Consider the following 18,928-nt stretch of genomic DNA (forward strand, 5'->3'; position numbering starts at 1 on the left):
GAAGTTGAGAGATCGGCAGATTCACGTACCGAGCTTCCAATCGCAAGTCCTTTTTCGTCGCAGGGGTCGTTGCCATTGGTCTCGATTCGTATTACTCTCTTGCTGATTTTCCGTTGCAATAGTTTTTTTACGGTTGGCTCGCAGGGCCGGACATCAACCCCCTAAATTTCCGGAGGATCATAGTGCACAGTTGAGCTTAGAGTCCTTCACTGGCACTCGGACGTCGATCAGCCGCCCCTAACATGGGGAACAGACGCTGTTGTGAGCCGCTCCTAACCTGGAGAAAAGACGCTCAGGCTTGCAGAAGCAAACCCCCCCTTCCCTGTCAGCCTACGACCAAAGTTCCCACCGAGATTGGTTACCCGATCTTCCCTAAGGTTGCTCGCAGCCCAGCCGGTTCCACGGGGAGGTAGGGATAGGAGTTACTGGGAAGAGGCTGATGACCTCAATGGGGTCTGTGTTGCGCGTTACTCAGCCTTTACCAACCAGTATGCTAAACCTTCACCAGAAGAAAAAACTGACTCGGAACTTACGTCAGGCTGGCGCTTCATCGGCAGCAAAAAAATATGGAAAATGCGACTGGAGACAATACGACGCAAAACAAAGAACTCGCCGTCTTATAGAAAAACAAGCTGAAAATGCTACTCGAAGGCGGAAACAACGTAAAATAGACCATTGAGCAACAAGTATAACAGCAAAAGCAATAATTCCGAAAATACTTTGTCACCTACTAAACAAAAATTATATTCTGATAAGGAATTACTGAAAGTAGCACGAACTCAATTCTCTGGGCCTTCAAGTGCTAGTATTGTCTCTATATTTGTAAACTTTCAAAAGGGCGAAACCATAAACCCATATAGAAGTAATCCAGCAAAATGTAATTTTAACAAACAACACTCGGAAAATAACACCACCGTACCATCGCCATCTACTCGTAATAGCCAAATTATGGACAACTTCCCGACCTTTTCAATTAACAGTGCTAAGGACAGTAAATTTGAGCTGGACCTCCAATTGTTCGTCTTACTGAACAGTCTACAACTGGCGACGGTTGCTTCTTGAAAGCTAGACTCCGTGACCCGGAAATTGAACATTGTGCGGCTGTATCTAGCATACATGAGGGACTAATCTTCCAACGTCTCCATTGAAGGACAAACACCAATAAGTCTAAAAATGCTGCTCGCGTCTGAAGGACTTCCTACTTCACCTGAACATCTCCAGCGTATCTTCATTGAAGTGCATCATGAATATCGACTTAAACCGGACGAAGCCGCAGCAGACCTCGACGCATACCGAAATTATTTGTCCAGTGAGCGGACTAATCACTTACAACAAGTACGCGACAGTACTAGTAAATTTTATTAGCCGATTTTGCGGAACAAATGACGACCTTTGACGAAGGAATAGACACAGAAATTAGTAATGTAAGTATTCCAGAATTCTCAAAAACTTCATCCAAAGACAAAATGTGACTGAAATTTTGGTCTATATCCAAAATTTCAACAGCTCGGCCAAAATGAAAGAAATTCATCAAAATTTAATAACCTCCTCTTTCTACTTAATCCTTGGAACTGAAAGCAACTGGGATGAAAGTGTTAGAAACGAAGAAGTATTTGGAAATAATTTTAATTTTAAATTTATCTCTCTGGCAGAAAAAATCTGGAGGTGGAGTCCTCATAGCCATTAACTCTTGCTTTACTTCTGAAGAATTTATTATTTCTAAATGTAAAGAATTTGAGCATGTATGGGCCAAAGTCTCAATATTGGAAGAACATATTTACTGATCTGTCTACTTCCCACCCGAAAATGCGAACAAATTCTCTTTTCAATCTTTAGACACAATTATTTCGAATATGAAACCTGAAGTAAATCTTTTGGTGACTTCAATCAACGTAATGCGGACTTCATTTCTGACATTGAAAATGAATCACTCTTACTTCCAGTCCTAGGAGAAAACGAAACAATGCACTACTTTTTTGACAAAATTTCTAATTTTGGCCTACATCAAGTAAACTCCGTAAAAAATCAACAAAACGCATATTTAGACCTTCTTTTCACAAATTGCACAGAAGACTTTTGTGTGAATGCATCAAACCTGCCATTATGGCAAAATGAAGCATTTCACACCGCAATTGAATATTCATTATTTACACACAATGCATCCCTTCCCTACGACTAGGAATATGAGGAAGTGTCGGAATACAAAAAAATTGACTTTGAAGAAGTCAAGTGTAGACTAAGTATAATAAATTTGCGGAACATACTGAGTACAGAAGGAAATGTCGACGTCGAAGTAAACAAATTCGATCACATTATAAACAAAATATTAGCCGAAACTTTACCCATGAAAAGAAGAAAAAATGATAACAGCAAATTACCTGTATGGTTCAATGCACAACTAAAACATTTGAAAAGTAGAAAACAAAAAGCACACAAAACTTACAAACAATGAATGAATGACGCTCATCTTCAAAATTACTTAAAGATCAATCAACTCAAAATAGCCATTAACACAGCACATGAAGAATGTAACCGCGGAATTGAAAACGAAATAAAGACTTGTCCTAAGAACTTTTTTAACTACACAAAAATTAAACTAAAAAGCAACAATTTTCCATCTCAAATGCACCTTGACGAACAAGTAGGGCAAAATAGTACAGAAATCTGCAATCAATTTGCAAATTTTTTTCAAGAAGTATATACATCTTATTCAGAAACTGGCCGTGACCGTGAATACTTCTCTTTCATACCTGCATTTTCCAACTCCATCTCTGTAAACTATCTATCAGAACATGACATTTTGACAGCACTGAAAGACTTAGACGCCTTAAAAGGGCCTGGACCTGACAGTATACCACCAATATTCTTAAAAAATCTTACTGAAGAACTCACACTACCACTAAAACTACTTTTTAACTTATCGCTTAATAAATGTACTTTTCCTAAAGCATGCAAATCTTCCTTTCTTGTACCAATATTTAAATCTGGTGCAAAATCTAACATTCGGAACTACCGTGGAATAGTCATTAGCTCATGCATTCCAAAATTATTTGAAAAAATTGTGAACGATAAACTTAAATGTAATAACAAACAATCAACATGGCGTTTTTAAAGGCCGCTCAACTACAACAAATCTCTTAGAAATTATGACATTCACTCTGAACGCAATGGACGCTGGCATCTACATAAAAACTCTTTACACTGACTTTAGCAAAGTTTTCGACCGTAATACCATTACTTCTACACAAACTACAAAAATATGGCATAAAACAAACTCTTCTGGAATGGCTCAAATCATACATAACAAATCGTGTACAGGTAGTCCGCTCAGGCGTACCTCAGGGTTCTCACTTAGGGCCTCTCTTTTTCATTTTACATATAAACGACATTTCCTTCATACTCAAAAATCTGAAAGTGCTTATATATGCAGACGACATGAAACTCTTCATGGAAATTAAAAATATCAACGACGCTGTAATATTCCAGAACAAAATCAATCTATTCCACATTTGATGCTGCAAAAGTCTACTCCAACTCAATGTAAAAAAATGTAACTCAATAACTTTCAGTATCAAATCAAATCGCCCCTGTTTAGTTTTTTTCTTAATTTTTAGTTTAAACTTTAAGCAGATATCCCATGTCCAAAAAGGTTCATTGTAATAGGCCCGCTAATTAAAGATTCAATTACTTTCCAGGCATTTTGGTTGGTGCAGTAGTTTATGAATGACGACACGGACTTTCAAAACTTGCTTTCGAGAATAACGCGTTTAAAGTTTATTGTCTATAAAATCGAAGGAAAAAATTTATTACTCAAGGGAGCACGTAGGCTCTAACATTCTCAAAAAGCCATATTTTTTTCTTTTGTATTTTGTTATAACGAAACATTTCGAGAATGTTTTGTCAAGTTTTTAAATCAATCGAAGCAGAAATCTTGGGTGCGGTGTGCGCAGCTCTTATTTCTTCGTAATATGAGATCGGCAAAAATAAAAGCCCATAACTTGCTGAGTTTTGTTCCGATAGGCTTCAAAATTTCACAGAATATTCTTGAAATGTTTTAGTATCAATAAATAGAAAGAAAATAATAAATGATATTTCAAAAGTGTTAGACCCTACCCGCCCCTTAAAAAAAACTCTGATGCTTCCTGTTCAGTTTAAAACTACCTGCAAGCCTCTAAAAATCGTTGGACGAGACATGGGGTGTTGGCCCAATTTCCAATGGACAATAAGTTATTTCAACACTTGTACTGAACATTTCGGTCAAACGCAAAATTGGGTATTATCTCTTGTTACTCTTCGATTGTTGATTCCCGGTTTTTCACTAAAATTCTCGAGTTTTTCCCGGTGAAATCAAATTCCCGACTTTTTCCCGGTTTTCTCGATTTTCCCGGTTACTTGCCACCCTGCACTCGTTCCCTGCGGAAACCAAATTGTGTATCTGAAAGCAAGCCATTATTCTCGACCCAATTGTCAAGACGAAAGAGAATCATTTTTTCGAACAATTTCCGGATGCAGGAAGGCATAGCAATCGGCCGATACGAATTGTGATCAGAGGCCGATTTCCTGGTTTTTGGATGGCGATCACTCGCACTTGTTTCCAGTCGTGTGGGACAATATTACCCGTAAGAAACTTGTTGAATAAATTCAGCAAGCGCCTTTTGGCAGGGTCAGGGAGATTTTTCAACATGTTGAATTTAATTCTGTCTTGCCCCGGGGCTTTATTGTTACACGACAAGAGTGCGAGTGAGAACTCTACCATCGAAAACGGTGTTTCGTTTGTATTTGATCTCGCGGCGCGAGAGATCTTTTGTTCCGGAACAGAGTCTAAGCATACTTTTTTAGCGAAATCGAATATCCAGCGGTTGAAATATTCCTCGCTTTTATTCGTGGCGTTTTGATTGCGCATTCGTCGGGCTGTGTTCAAAAGAGTGCTCATCGATGTTTCTTTTGATAATCCGTCAACAAACCGTCGCCAATAACCAAGTTTATTTGTTTTGACTAAGTTCTTCATTTGCTTGTCTAACGCCGCGTAATTCCGATAATTATCGGGTGTTCAATTTTTTCTGAACTTTTTGAACGCTAAAGATCTTTCCGCGTTGAGTAATGAGCACTCTTTGTCCCACGACGGGTTAGCAGGACGGATGTTGGTTTTCGCGTGAGGTACACGTTTCGTCTGAGCTTGAATCGCAGTTGAAATTACGATAGGTAGATGGTCGCTACCGTGGGGATCGGGGATCACCTTCCACATGGAATCCAACCGTAGCGAGGTCGAGCATAAGGATAAATCCAGCGTGCTTGGTCTTGCCGGGGGTGCGGGAATCCGTGTCATTTCTCTGGTATTCAAAATAGTCATATTGAAGTTATCGCAAAGATCATAGATCGCGGTTGATCTGTTGTCATCATATCGCTAAGCCAGCGGTACCCAATCGTGGTTCTTGGTGGATTGTAGATGGAAGCAATGCAAAGATCCTTGCCTTCCATTGTGACATGACATGCGACAAATTCAATACCTGGTATCGAGGGGAGGTTAATTCGATAGAAGGAATAGCACCTTTTGATCCCCAAAAGTACTACTCCGTAGGGATCGTCTCGATCCAGGCGAATAATGTTAAAATCGAGGAAGTTTAGGGATACAATCTATTTTGGGATGATACTTCTACAATTCCACTATAAAACAGTGATTGAATCCATGACCTCGGTGGATGAGTTAGCCATCGAAGGATACGATCGCTGAAAGAAGGGGCCATTTTGCAGTCAACTTCCTTAAAAAATTTTAACTGTAGGTATCAAAGCCATAAACAGGCTTTTAAGAGGATCAGAAATATTGAAGGTGTTAAAAATCCAGTCCACAACATCAGATAATTTAATGAGCCCAGCACCCAGCTGGTTTTATGTTGGGTTTTCAGGGGCACTTGGGGATTTTGGTGCCCTGGGAAGTGGTGCGAATTCCTTCTCAGAATTGAGTTTTCCGAGACCAGGAACTGTTTGCTTCTGAGCTTTGTCTCCACTACCTCTAAACATAAATGTTGGAGGCCCATCGGAAGACAACTTCGTACTCTTGCTAGGGAGCTTAGGAGAGGATTTGTTTATTCTTTTCCTATAGCTATGAGGGACCGCCGAAGATGACCGTCAGTTGACAAACAGGTATAGAGGTTCGTTGATTGTTAATGGGGAGGGGGGGGGGGGGTGGCACTCTTGAGTATGTCAGCAAAGGAACGCTTGAAGTGTTCCTTCAGGGAACGTTTCAAACCATCCTTGCGCACTTTGTACGCGGGACATGCCATTAGGTCATGCGGACCCTCCTTACAGTAAAGACACTTTTCAGTACCCAGTTAGAGACGAACAGGGAGGCGAACTCGGTCCATTTGGAAATTTTTTTATAATTTGAACATTGTTCTAGTTACCTCGTTTTTACATGATGATCAGAAAATTTTTGCAGAGCTTCTATAACTACTAGTGCAACGTGGGCAAGTTAATGATTTGCTACACAATTGTTTTAGCTGTACTTAAAATTGTTCTATTATGATTTTTTCGGTAATATTGTAAAACTCAACAGTGATGTTACACAACCGATTTTAATATATTTAAAAATCTTTCTGAACATATCTAACATAAAAAAAATTCTAAAACAATTGTAGAACCTCTTGAAATTTCAATAATTTCATTCATTTGCTAATTCAGCAGCTGAAAGATTCATATGGGTGGTCTATAATGTAAATGAAACTGAAACAAACGTATCCCCAGCAATCCGTTTTAGTTTTATTTATTCGACCAGTTGTACTGTCAAATTTAAAACTGGTATACATTGCCGTTCTATTTTTTCTATGTTTGAAACACAGATAAAACGCTCCTGGGGCTGCCAGTTTATTTTGTTCTAATTTCTAGATTTAAATTTTAAAACTGACATATACATAAATTTTAAAACTGAGGGCATATTCAGGAGTGTTCTAGTTCTAGATGCATAATTTATGTCAGTTTTAAAATTTATATCTAGAAATTATAACAAAATAAACTGGCAGCCCCAGCAGTGTTTTATCTGTGTTTCAAATATAGAAAAAATTGAACGGCAATGTCCCACATTATCAGATCCGAATGGATTCCGAATGAATTCCGAATCAATTCCGAATCGGCGAGAAATTTCCATTCGGAATTTCATGTGGAAATCATAATGGATTCCGAATCAATTCCAACTCCAGTGCAACAACCGATTCCGAATGAACCGGTTCGCCTACAACCGGTTGATTCGGAAATCATTCGGAATTGAGTGAGAAGATGCGGACTGAATTGTCAATTTGTCTTCTTCTTCTTCTTTCCCGATTTTGCACGTTTTTGTGCTGACTTTCAGTTTATTTTTAAATGAAAACATGTAAACTGATTATACACATTGAAATCTTCATGTTTTTCGGATATACAGAACTAGTAAATAACCAGTTCTTCTTAGAATTCCAAACTAAACTGTTGAAATTCGCTGGAAATTAACAAAACGGCCTACCTTAGTCAGCATCATCCATTCTTCTAGCTGGAGTGTAGTGAAATGGCTTAAGTCGCCTAAATTTTACACTAACACATTCATAAAATGAGCGAATATTCAATGACATTTATAATGTCACTGTCAATCAGGTTGATCGAGCAGCCAATTCAGGCGAAAATTCTAGCACTGAACCGATCGAGCACTGAAAAATCATGCAGTCGAGTAAGAATTCATTACGCATTCCGTCATTTCGATAATGTGGGGTATACCAGTTTTAAATTTGACAGTAGAACTGGTCGAATAAATAAAACTAAAACGGATTGCTGGGGATACGTTTGTTTCAGTTTCATTTACATTATAGACAACCCATATGAATCTTGCAGCTGCTGAATTTGCTCTGACATTATGCATCTAGAACTAGAACACTCCTGAATATGCCCTGAGTATATGATTGATATGATAAAGGCATCATCACGCCACTAGGTGGATTAAAACAGGTTTTTGATTATTTCATTCAGCGTAAAGAAGTGGTAACAGTGTGAAGATATGGTATGAATATTTCGCCTATTCGTCACTAATGGCGCTACTTGTTGTCGTGCACGGTGCCTTCAGTCCAATGGACTTTCTTTTCACTGGACTGCAAGCGAGAATTTAGCTGTGTGGCTACGTCGAGTCGTCAAAGAACGGATAAAAATTCTTCTTTCTCGCGGCGTACTCGAATTTTCTCGTCACTAACACAGTACAACGTGCTCACCCGTTGAAAGTTTCGCATGAGAAATCATCAAATTATCGAAATACAGAAGAAAATCTGATTATTTTGATTGATTACTGGCAGTAATCAATTATTGCTCATTGTTATTCGATTATACTAATCGACATCTCGTTTCATTGATCGACTTACTGATAATCGATAAATACAGAAAATGAATCGTGCAAATGTCAGTGGCCCTTATTACCGGTATCACTACACGGTGAAAACCAAGTGAAGTGATTGTGACCCTTATTATCGGTATCACTTCACGGTGAAAATCGAGTAAAGTGAATTTAGGTCCTTAGCACGCTTAGTCGCTTCAAAGACAAAAGCAATTATTTGAATGAACTTGATGTCATTTTGAACATCACGCCACCAACATTCCGTTGAAAAAATGAGTTTTTTCCACTACAGTGATCACTTCACTATGCGTGATACTGGTAATAGGGAAAAACAAGTGAAGTGACATGTAAGTGAAGTGAATGTGAAAGTGGAAGTGAGAACGGTAATAAGGGTAAGTATCTCTTTCAATTATTACGGCATATTCCAATAAACTCTACAGTGCAGATCGAAAGATGTCGGCTTTAGTCATTCAGTGTGAAGTGTTATATCTCGGTTGATTTTTCAGAAGGCCGTAACAGCAAGTGACAGTTTCTCTTTGTTCACTCTCTCTTTCGATTATTGTGATGTGATCTAAAAAGATTTTCTTGGATTTCATAGTTCTTTTTGGAAGTCGAACGTTTCGAGCATCATTCTATGCAAAGAGTTAAGTGATAAACGTGTAAACCGTAATTAATAGAAGAGAAAGTAAACAAAGAGAAACTGTCACTTGCTGTTACGGCCATCTGGAAAATCAACCGAGATATGTAATGTTTGTCAAATAGACCTTATTTAGGTTAACCTTAATAATCAAGGGGAAGTAAACATAATAAACTTTCGATATGCACTATAGAATTTATTGGAAATTACTGAAATTTGTCATAATAACAGTGAAAGTAAACAAAGAGGAACTGTGATTGTAATGTAAATTTAACTCACTAGGGTAAATGCACATAGCTTTGAGCATGCACTATCAGCTTGGAGCGAAATCAATTTTCAGTTCAGCAACGCCATCGCACAGTATTACATTTTGGCGCGCACAAATTTGTCATTTCTTTCCCCTCCTTCTATGTACGAGATTCGACGCGGACTCGCCTGAAAGCGCCATGCTCACCAAAAAGGATGTTGTCAATGATGTTTTTTTTAATTTGCGAGCTGGATATCTTGTTAATATGATGTCTTTGCTTTGAGTCAACCCGTAAAATGAGGTGGTAGCAGATTTGTATATCTTTCTTCACACCTACCAATGTGACGCAGCCCATGCTGCTGCGTCTAAGTCGTCCGCAGACATGTCATCGGAAGCGGCTGCTTCTCGCAAGTAACCCTGTAATCCATCTCGAAGATCTCCGGTCAACCACCATTTCGGTACTAACATGTGATTAGGGCATATCGTGCGATATGCCCTTTTGAAAGTTACGAAAAATAATGCTCATTACTCAAGTTTTAAACATGAAATTCAAGCATATTGCGCACAATTTCGTAGATTGGGCTTCTGTCTACGAGATTATATCGATTATTGTGTCAATGAAGGTTGTAGAGCCGAGCAATGAGCATTATATTTTGTAACATTCGCAAGGGCCTATCGTGCGATATGCCCTAATCACATGTTACTACCGATTTGTCTGTAACTGTTGAACATAATTGAAACAATAACTTACCTATATCTCACAATGTATTTTGACACTAGCAAGTAACACAAAAATATTCTTTATTGTGATTCCTTTCATAAATTCTGGACTTACCGTTTTTTTATTTCATTAGTCATGATTTTCGAAACAAATTTGCAGAAATGTAGAATATCAGGAAACTCAATGATTAACTCTCCTGAGTTGTGGAACTGAAATGTTTTACAGAACAAGGGTAGCATGTTGTATAGCTTAAGTTCCTTATCTTCATCAAAAATTGTAGCTCGAGTAAATTCATTAAAAACTTTTCGCAAATGCATTATTCCCATCCTAGTGGCGTTATCACTGGATTCACCAATATCATCCCGTGAACTAGCTCTGTGTGCGCTCATTGTGACGAATACAAAAAGTAAACAATCTTGCTGTTATATTGTTTTACAGCGTATCTTAGGATCCCTTTTACACAAGTATCGTATCCAATTTTTACATTCCCTGATACTCAAATAATTTCTAGTTCGCAGAATTTAATCAAGTTTTGAGTTAAATACGTATAGATATCTCGGTTGATTTTTCGAAAGGCCGTAAGAGTAATTGACATTTTCTCTGTGTTTACTTTCTCTTCTATTAAGTACCAAGCGGTTGTCACGTTTATTACTCAACTCTTTGTATAAAATGATACCCGAAACCTTCGACTTCCAAACAGAATTGTAAAATCCAAGAGTAATTTTATAATCACATTACAATAATCGAAAGAGAAACTGTCACTATGAACATTAAAAAAAATCAACAAGATATCTGAACTAGTGGTGTATTTTTTTACTCGAATAATCAAAATAATCGATTAAAAGGCCAAAGTAATCGAGTATTTATAATCGATTAACGGCAGTGCCACTAATCGAGGTAATCGATAAAAAGGCACACCGAGAATTAGGTACATAAGCAATCTTCAGTAACATTATTTTTTATCTTTGGGCCCCTCCCGAAACGAAATCCTGGGTACGGGCCTGGCTGACAGGGTCTGGAGAAAGGCAAACACCCACTTGTACGTGGCGGGCAGATTCCCCCAGACGGCTGGCTAAGTCTGTCAGCCATTTTTGCCTGAATTCTGCCAAAATTCCGGCAAAAGTCTGGCAACAATGCAACAACCGTTTCCGGCAGAGAATTTCGCCTAGCGGTTTTTAACGGTTCTTTTCTGTCGGATTCTTGCCATACAAGATTGGCAGAACCGTTTTGAATCGGTTCTACATTTTAAGCGTTTTGGTTTTATTTTTTCAATAAAAGATACATATGAGAGGCAATAAGTTATTGCCCTTCATATATACTAATCATGGAAAATGTTATCGCCAATAACATTGCTTTCTTACTACCAAACATACCCATATTTCAATCTCATTTACCTCGACTCAAGATTCGTTTTTTGTACGTACATGCTAAATTGACGAATATCAAATGAAGTCGAATAAAAAAAACGAAAAAAAAGAGGAGAGAAATAAACAAAACACGTATGACGAGATAATTTCAAATATTCACGATTAAGTGGTACCCTTTCTTCCACCAAGAGAATTGTGGAACCCTTAGTTGAGTAAGTCGTATTCACGACTAAAGAAGCCAGTTGTCTGATCCTGTCCAATACGCTTCTAAGAAAATACCTAGTTTTAAGTAGTTTTCGCCCAAAAGAGGGCTTGTGAACAGGAACATGATATTAAGTGAAAGAAGTTCTATTTGGTCCCTGTGAAAAAGTACTCAACAGCATGTTGGTTCTACTAAAGAGTTGAGTTCTTTTTATTCAACATTAGTTGGATGTGGTTTACCCAAGGGGAGGACGCTTAGAACAATGTGCCAATCACACATTAACACGATGCGTTGGTGCATTTATCAATATTGGCACTTTCGTTTTCATACAGTTGCACAGTTGCGGCACACAAAGGACTCAGTTTTGACAAGTATCTGTTTCATGGGGCACAGCATGGCACACTAAGACTCACAGTATATCACGTGTTTTTTTTTTAGAGGCACAAAATAGTTTGTGTTAAGCGACTATCCCCTTGGGTTTACCTGATTTTGACCTCCCGCTGTTTGGTGGTTTTGCTCATTGTTTCCTGACAAGAATCGAAAGCGCGAATGAAAGGCGACAGCTAAAAAGGTAAGTAAAGTAAGTAAAAAACTCAACCGATGCGTACTATTCCCTCTCTATGTAGGGCCAATCTAACGTTGTGTCTCACTACTAGAGTAACTCGTGTGCTATGATGAGAGTTGCAGTTTCATCTATAATAATTCTAGAAAATACGAATTTCAATTTAATGATTTATGGTCCACTCTGCCCAGGATTACAATGTTCATAAATTGTTCCATCCGTTTGATCAAAGATTTTATTGAATATTCCGAGAAACTAACAATTTTTAAGATATTTCAACTCAATTTTTCCATATTTTTGCTTGCTGTATGATACACTGATGATGAAGATTCTCTATTCAACATAGACTAGTGCTTAATAGTAATCGATTACACTAATCGACTTCTCTTTCATTAATCGAAAACCTGATAATCGATTAATTCGAAAAATCAGACATCACTACTAAGCAGAGATGCCAGATATTTTCATAGAAAATCTGTATTCCTTTGTATAAAAAATTTGTATTTATTTGTATTCACTAATAAAATGAAATTCTTACAACAAAATGACGCTTAAAGAGGTTCCTCCAATAGATTGTGGTTGTACTATGGTGAATTCAATCAGTCATTGCCGCGCTCACAAGAATATTCAACGACGAAATTTCATAGTTTTTTTTTATTTTTTATCCACAACAATTGAATTGTGATTCCATATATTTGTCTAGTTTGAAAATGTTGACTTCATTATGTGACATGAAATTTCACCGCCCAAAATGCAACCACAGACTAACAGACAGGACACTCGAATTAGATTCTTCAATCATTTTAACGGTCATTTCGAATATTCCTTTATTTGGGACAGTACTCACATGTGTCATGATGGCGCCACGTTACACTATCAAAAATATCCTGTCTGTCATCTAGACTGTGTTTATTTTTTTCATTTACCAACAGAGTTGCCATTCATGCAGAATTACCTGTAATGTATTGATTTGTATACGTCCATGCGAATTTCATGCAGGATACAGATTTAATACATATTGCCAAAACTATATACATAATTGTGCCTACTTCTCATCCTCCAACGCAATAAAAAATCGAACCCGTTTTGTTACAATATGTACTTGCTTCTGGTCTGCCGCCACTTAATTTCGGGTGAAAACTACCAACACAATAAAAATAGTCTAGACGAACAACGTTGAGTCAAATAAATGGTTACCTTCCAACGTCGCGAAAAAGTTAAATATATTATCAACGTAATCCAATAATTTATTGTGACGATTCATTTTCAAATATTTTGATGAAATCAGGCATCCCTGCAAGCAGCTGATCGATGTTGACAAACGAGGAGAAACCAACTAGTAAAAAACTTGTACATAATACAAGGGGTGTACAGATAGTAAACAGTTCGCGCAGTACAATATAGGTGGAACTAGTGCATCACGAAAAATTATTTTTATAAGAATTTTCTCATACTGTCATGTCTGTTAGTCTGTGATGCAACTTCAAGTCGCTTTGTCTCGTCACTGGAATCAAATACTAAAAGATAGCTTAGACAGAAAAGTTTAATTTTTTCTTTCTTACTTTTTGTGAGATCTGTATAAATCTGTATTAAATTGAGGAAAATTGTATAAAATCTGTACTCTGTATTAAATCTGTATGAGCATGTAAAAATCTGTATAATACAGATAAATCTGTATAAATGGCATCTCTGCTACTGAGCAGTTCTACACAGCGTTGCCATTATTTTGGATTTATTTGGAAAATGTCAGATTTTTCTCGTTTTGACACACTAAGAGCACATTCAGCAGTTCGAAGTTCTATATGGGAGATTCATAATTGAATTGAAACTGAAACAAACGTACCCTCAGCAATCCGTTTCATTTCCATTATTTCGAACAGTTCAGATGTCAAATTTAAAACTGGTATACGCAGCCGTTCTATTTCTTCATGCTTTTGAAACGTGTACATAACCGTGTTTCAAAAATACGGAGAATGTATTAGTGTGATTTAAACTAGTGAAAATCCAAAATAAAATAATCTGAAAAAATGGCGCAGTGTGATTCGATACGTCGTGGGAAAAATTTTTCGAAATTGGTAGACCGACAGATTTGTTTATCGTGAATAAATGTCTCAATGGATGCCACAAAAGGCACCGACCAAAATATAGTGACATTTTGGAAATCTATCCACCAGCATTGTGTGTTCCACAATTCATTATTGAACACAAGAACACCTGAAGCGACTCGACAAAAGTTCGGCATTATAAGTCGCAATGTATCTAAATTTATAAGTGTTTTGAAGTCCGTAGACCGCTTGAATGAAATTTAGAGGATAGATTGAATAAATCGCTTGTTTTGTTCAAAAAGGAGCAACAGGAGGAATTCAAATTTTTAGAATGTTGGGAAATTCTAAAACACTATCCTAAATTTAGAGAAGATATTCCTGGAGGTAATGTATTATTATTAACAAAAGTGGTATTATAATTATTACTCGTTATCCATACCAATACCTTCGTTTTTTTCTGTCTAAATTAAAGTTGTATATTAGAATAGTAAGTGTAACATTTTCACCTAGAATAAAATTTGTTTCAGGTAAAATATTCCTTACGGAGATTTCCTCAATATCTTGATTTTATACTCAAATCATTGTTTGTCCTTTCCCATTGTTTGTCCTGAACCAACACTCAATATTCTGTTGCAGTACGGACTTAAAGCCTGTTCGCACTATACCGGGCGGGACCATCCGAGACTATCCGGGACGTTTTTTCCTCATCGGCGATGACTGAGCTGCCGGCGTGTGTATGTATTGGAATCCCGGATCCGGGATAAAATCCATTTGGTTGCCACCGATATTCCTCGCCGAGTTTTTTTCAGCGCCAGCAGTGCGAAAAACTCGGCGAGGAATATCGGAGGCAACTAAATGGATTTTATCTCGGAACCGGGATTCCAATACATACACACGCCGGCAGCTCAGTCATCGCCGATGAGGAAAAAACGTCCCGGATAGTCCCGTTCCGGTCGTGCGAACAGTAAACAATGTCATTGGCTTTTAAGATCATTCGAAATGTTCGCATCAAACAGGTTTCCTTTTTTTATTTTTCATGCACCTTGCCCAGAGTTGCCATGTCTGCAGACATGTCTATAAATCTGAAGATTTCTTAAATTAGGTGCAGACTATTTTGCAAACTTTTGAAAATCATGATTTTTGCAGACATTCGTCCTAATTTACAGACTTTAGAAACCACCACTGTCTTTTTTGTTCGTTAAGCAGATTAAAGTATGTATTTTTCACAAAACTTGAAGTCTGCAGACTTTTTTTACCCTGCCGACAGATATTCGAAATTTTCACTTGGCATCTCTGACCCTGCAATGACATACTTGATGGTTCTAATCAATTTAATGTTTTTTAGACTGCTCAAAGGAGCAAAAACAAGGTAATATTGCGCCGTCGTCGCTTCCTTCTGAACGTCCTTCGGGACAAAAGCAGGCCAAAATAAGACAATCTTTATTATATAGAGACGACCTAGATTTGAGAAGAATTCAAGCCTTAGAAAACTTAGCCAAGGTTACCAGTGTGAGAAATGAAATTATTCGAAAGCAAATAGAATAAAAATTAAGACAACACCTTTGGATGGATTGGACAAGTTGTCCAAAAAGTTTATCAGATTGGAGAAGGAGAAGCTGCTAGAAGAAATGAGTACTCAATGCACGATATCAGAAAGCAAGAAATGGAATGATGGGGAGTCCTCGGAATCTATCATAAATGTAAGTTCATCGTACAACATGTTATATATAACAAATTCTCCATTTGCAATATTTCACAAACAGGAATCGACAATATTCGTTCCGACGAAGAATGAGAATGCAAATGAACTCTATCCTGTATTAGACACAGATTTACCGATAATATCTGATGGCAGCGACCTGCAAGAAAATTGTCTGGAGTAATTTTTTTAAACAATTATAAATATAACTGATATAAAATGTTAATAAAATACTGTTAAATTCAAATTTTCTTTTTCTAGCTCATTACAACAATTTGATATTCAAAACACTTAGGGGCTGTCCATAAAAGACGTCACGCCGCAAGGGGGAGGGGGGTGTTTCATAAAACGTGACCTTTTGTGACAGGGGGAAGGAGGGGAGGTTTTTGGAATGTGACGTCCAATATTTTCAATGAGCGCATTTTTGAAATACCTAATTATATTACTGCTTTGCCCTATTTCCTGAAAAAATCTCCACAATAAACGTTTCCATTCTATAGGGAAATGTTTATTTGTTGATGTAAAAGTTTCTTCTTGTAAATTCGGAAATAAATGATGCAGTAAAACATTTCTGTTCTGATCAGCAAAAGTGCACGGAGGAGCGAGTAAATTAGCGAAATTAATAAATTTTGCCTAATATGATTAAAAAAGAAAACGATGCCTTCAAACGGTTTAACTTAAGTTATGCACTGACAATTTTTTCAGTGATTTGATTTTCTAGCATTGATAATAGTATATCATAAGAATTTCTCTTATCTGATTCTGATGCAGTTTATTCAATTGTACTCCATTTGAAAAAGGGCGAAAGATCAACGATTTCAGACGTAGATCATGTCATGTCTTATCTGATCATATGTGATTTTCTTTCACCAACATCAAATTATCAATTATCGAATCATCCAATGATTGAACTTACATGATTCAAGAATCATTTTAGCTCATCACTACTATTGTGTGACGAAAGATCAGTGCCGATATTAATCGATGTGATTTAAAATTCACTGATCAACTGATCATGAAAAGATTCTCCAGCAGTGATCTCGTTTTGATGAGGTTTTGGTCTTTATTTTCTCAGCCCTGTATGCTATACTAAGGAAATATTATTTTTTACCTAAAACAATAATATATCTGTGTACCCCTAGGAGGAATATAACAGATGATTTAAATGTTTCATCAATTCCAACCAAATACCTTTGTTAACTTATATAATTGATATTAATAAAATAATTTCGATGATTTTGTAGTTTTAGGGATATTTTTTAATCTAATGACAGCATGTAATAAATCGATTTTCCCCTCATATTTGTATGGTTTGTCATACATATTGAGTATGTATTGAGATGAATTTTATTTATTTTGAATTCGTGACATGTGACTTTAGGGGGTTGGGGGTCTTTGCTTCTGTGACAATTTGTGACAAAGGGGGGATGGGGAATAAAAAATCGTCAAAAAAAGCGTGACGTCTTTTATGGACAGCCCCTTAAATTACTGAGTATGAGTATTTGTGTGATATCTTTTGTAATGTTACGGTTGATTTCCACGACGCTCCCAAATGTGTTCTATTACATCCTGACGTAAAATTGCCGACTCGGAAACGTCTGAGTTTTGCTCTTTGTGAACAATACTGTGTGAAACAATCACCAGAAATAGGCATAACAGATGACTGTTCCGAATATCGAGAAGCATCAACTAATGGCTGATCTAGATCGACGTTATCGCGGTACTCGATCCTCATATTGTGTAATATAACACAAGTTTTCATAATTTGATTAATTGTTGGCATATCCCAAATACGACAAGGAGTTTTCAGGATATGCCAACATTGCTGTAATATGCCAAATGCACACTCGATATCTTTTCGTGCAGATTCTTGCATTTTTGCAAACAATTGTTTCTTAGCAGAAAATGGATTGGATATAGTTTTTAGCAAAATGGGCCAATCGGGATAGATGCCATTCGCTAGCAAATATCCTCGGTCACGACGTTGATTTCTCAAATAGTATGTTCCGTTCAGGAAATTATCCTAAAAAAGAGTAATAACGTTGAAAAGTATACAAATAAATCCCATATACTCACGTGGATTATCTTATCCAATATTGGAGATCTGTCCAACACACTTATATTATTTAGACTGCCTGGCATTCCGAAAAATGCATGCCATATGTGGGTATCCTGACATTCCTGACTAGCTAAGGCTTCTAGTACAATTGATGGCTTGCTACTTTTCCCTTGGTATTGTCCTACACTGAGAAAAGAACCATAGTAACCGCAACCTGTTTTTCATTGTCATTTCTACTATACGCTAAAATAGTAGCAAAGAGCATGATATATGACTATTCACCATCTGTATTGTATAAATTACTAGACAACAAAGACTACGACTTGACTAAACTATTTGTATTTATGACTTTTCTGGCATGGTCATACTGACAATGGTAGTCATCTCAAATATAAGAACAAATAGTTAAACTCACAATTTCTAGTAAGGTGAAATTGCTCTTGAGCCTTGATATATGAGAAGCGAAATAGTTATTGCTACCATGTGAATATGTTCACAATATAATAATGTTACCATAAATAGATACATGGTTTGATAGACGATTATGAAGTTTGAAGACACCATTCATGTAGTCCATATCAACAGAATTTATGTAGTAATCACATTATCGTGTATTTTTTTTGTTTTTTAACCGACTATGTATTTCATTTATGCTGACTATACAAATTGTCAATAAACTAATGTTCTATGTTATTGTCACATAAAGTTACAATATAACAGAAAATTTCGTACGTGGGTAACACATCAGTGATTGATATGAAAAAAATATTTTATATGATGACTTTGTGTAAGTTGGTAGGTCTTGCAGGTGAGTAAAGTTTGTAGCCTTAATAGTTTCCGTCATTGAAATTCAATTTTTCAACCATTTTTCCGGCAACGGCTACGTTTTCCAGTGAAATAAACGTCTCGTATACGATTTATTATTCATTATCGGTCGCTGTAGAAATAACATCCAACATATCGCAGGTGGGTAACGAGGTTTACATCTGGACTTGGCTATTAATTTCTTTCATGCTGCTCATTCCTGCTTCAGGAAAAAAATCCACCG

General features: G+C 37.0%; 2 protein-coding genes and 1 long non-coding RNA gene across 7 annotated transcripts in view; 1 reads left to right on the plus strand and 2 right to left on the minus strand.

The window, feature by feature from the left end:
- The window catches only part of LOC131436301 (WD repeat and FYVE domain-containing protein 3), a 1,204,110-nt gene extending 1,193,390 nt beyond the window's left edge, over positions 1-10,720 (minus strand). For 4 of the 5 annotated variants that reach the window (XM_058604951.1, XM_058604953.1, XM_058604954.1 and 1 more), the window contains exon 1: positions 10,061-10,719. In XM_058604951.1, the coding sequence (XP_058460934.1) occupies positions 10,061-10,335 (275 nt within the window). In that variant the 5' untranslated portion in view covers positions 10,336-10,719. Of the gene's footprint in view, positions 1-10,060 lie in introns of all 5 variants that reach the window. The other variant, XM_058604955.1, reaches the window with a different exon arrangement.
- Positions 10,721-13,911: 3,191 nt separating this feature from the next.
- Positions 13,912-16,025, plus strand: LOC131437624 (uncharacterized). Its single transcript, XR_009230798.1, has 3 exons — positions 13,912-14,506; positions 15,468-15,822; positions 15,886-16,025. It is a non-coding gene; the product is annotated as an uncharacterized LOC131437624 (long non-coding RNA).
- Positions 16,026-17,123: 1,098 nt separating this feature from the next.
- On the minus strand, positions 17,124-17,993 carry LOC131438464 (uncharacterized). The gene is made up of 2 exons (XM_058608516.1): positions 17,898-17,993; positions 17,124-17,844 (listed from the first exon to the last, which is right to left on the minus strand). The coding sequence occupies exons 1-2, from the start codon at positions 17,961-17,963 to the stop codon at positions 17,302-17,304; spliced, it is 609 nt and encodes a 202-aa protein (XP_058464499.1). The 5' UTR covers positions 17,964-17,993; the 3' UTR covers positions 17,124-17,301.
- Between the last annotated feature and the right edge of the window lie 935 nt (positions 17,994-18,928).

The sequence above is a fragment of the Malaya genurostris genome, chromosome 3 (assembly GCF_030247185.1).
Source record: "Malaya genurostris strain Urasoe2022 chromosome 3, Malgen_1.1, whole genome shotgun sequence".
In the NCBI taxonomy this organism is placed as follows: Eukaryota; Metazoa; Arthropoda; class Insecta; order Diptera; family Culicidae; genus Malaya; species Malaya genurostris.

Excerpts from the sequence above, each read along its gene's own strand:
- LOC131438464 (XM_058608516.1), bottom strand. The coding sequence starts at position 17,963 with ATGCCAGGCAGTCTAAATAATATAAGTGTGTTGGACAGATCTCCAATA. Across the intron at positions 17,845-17,897 it reads TATTGGATAAGATAATCCAC|GATAATTTCCTGAACGGAAC; the intron begins GTGAGTATATGG and ends ACTCTTTTTTAG.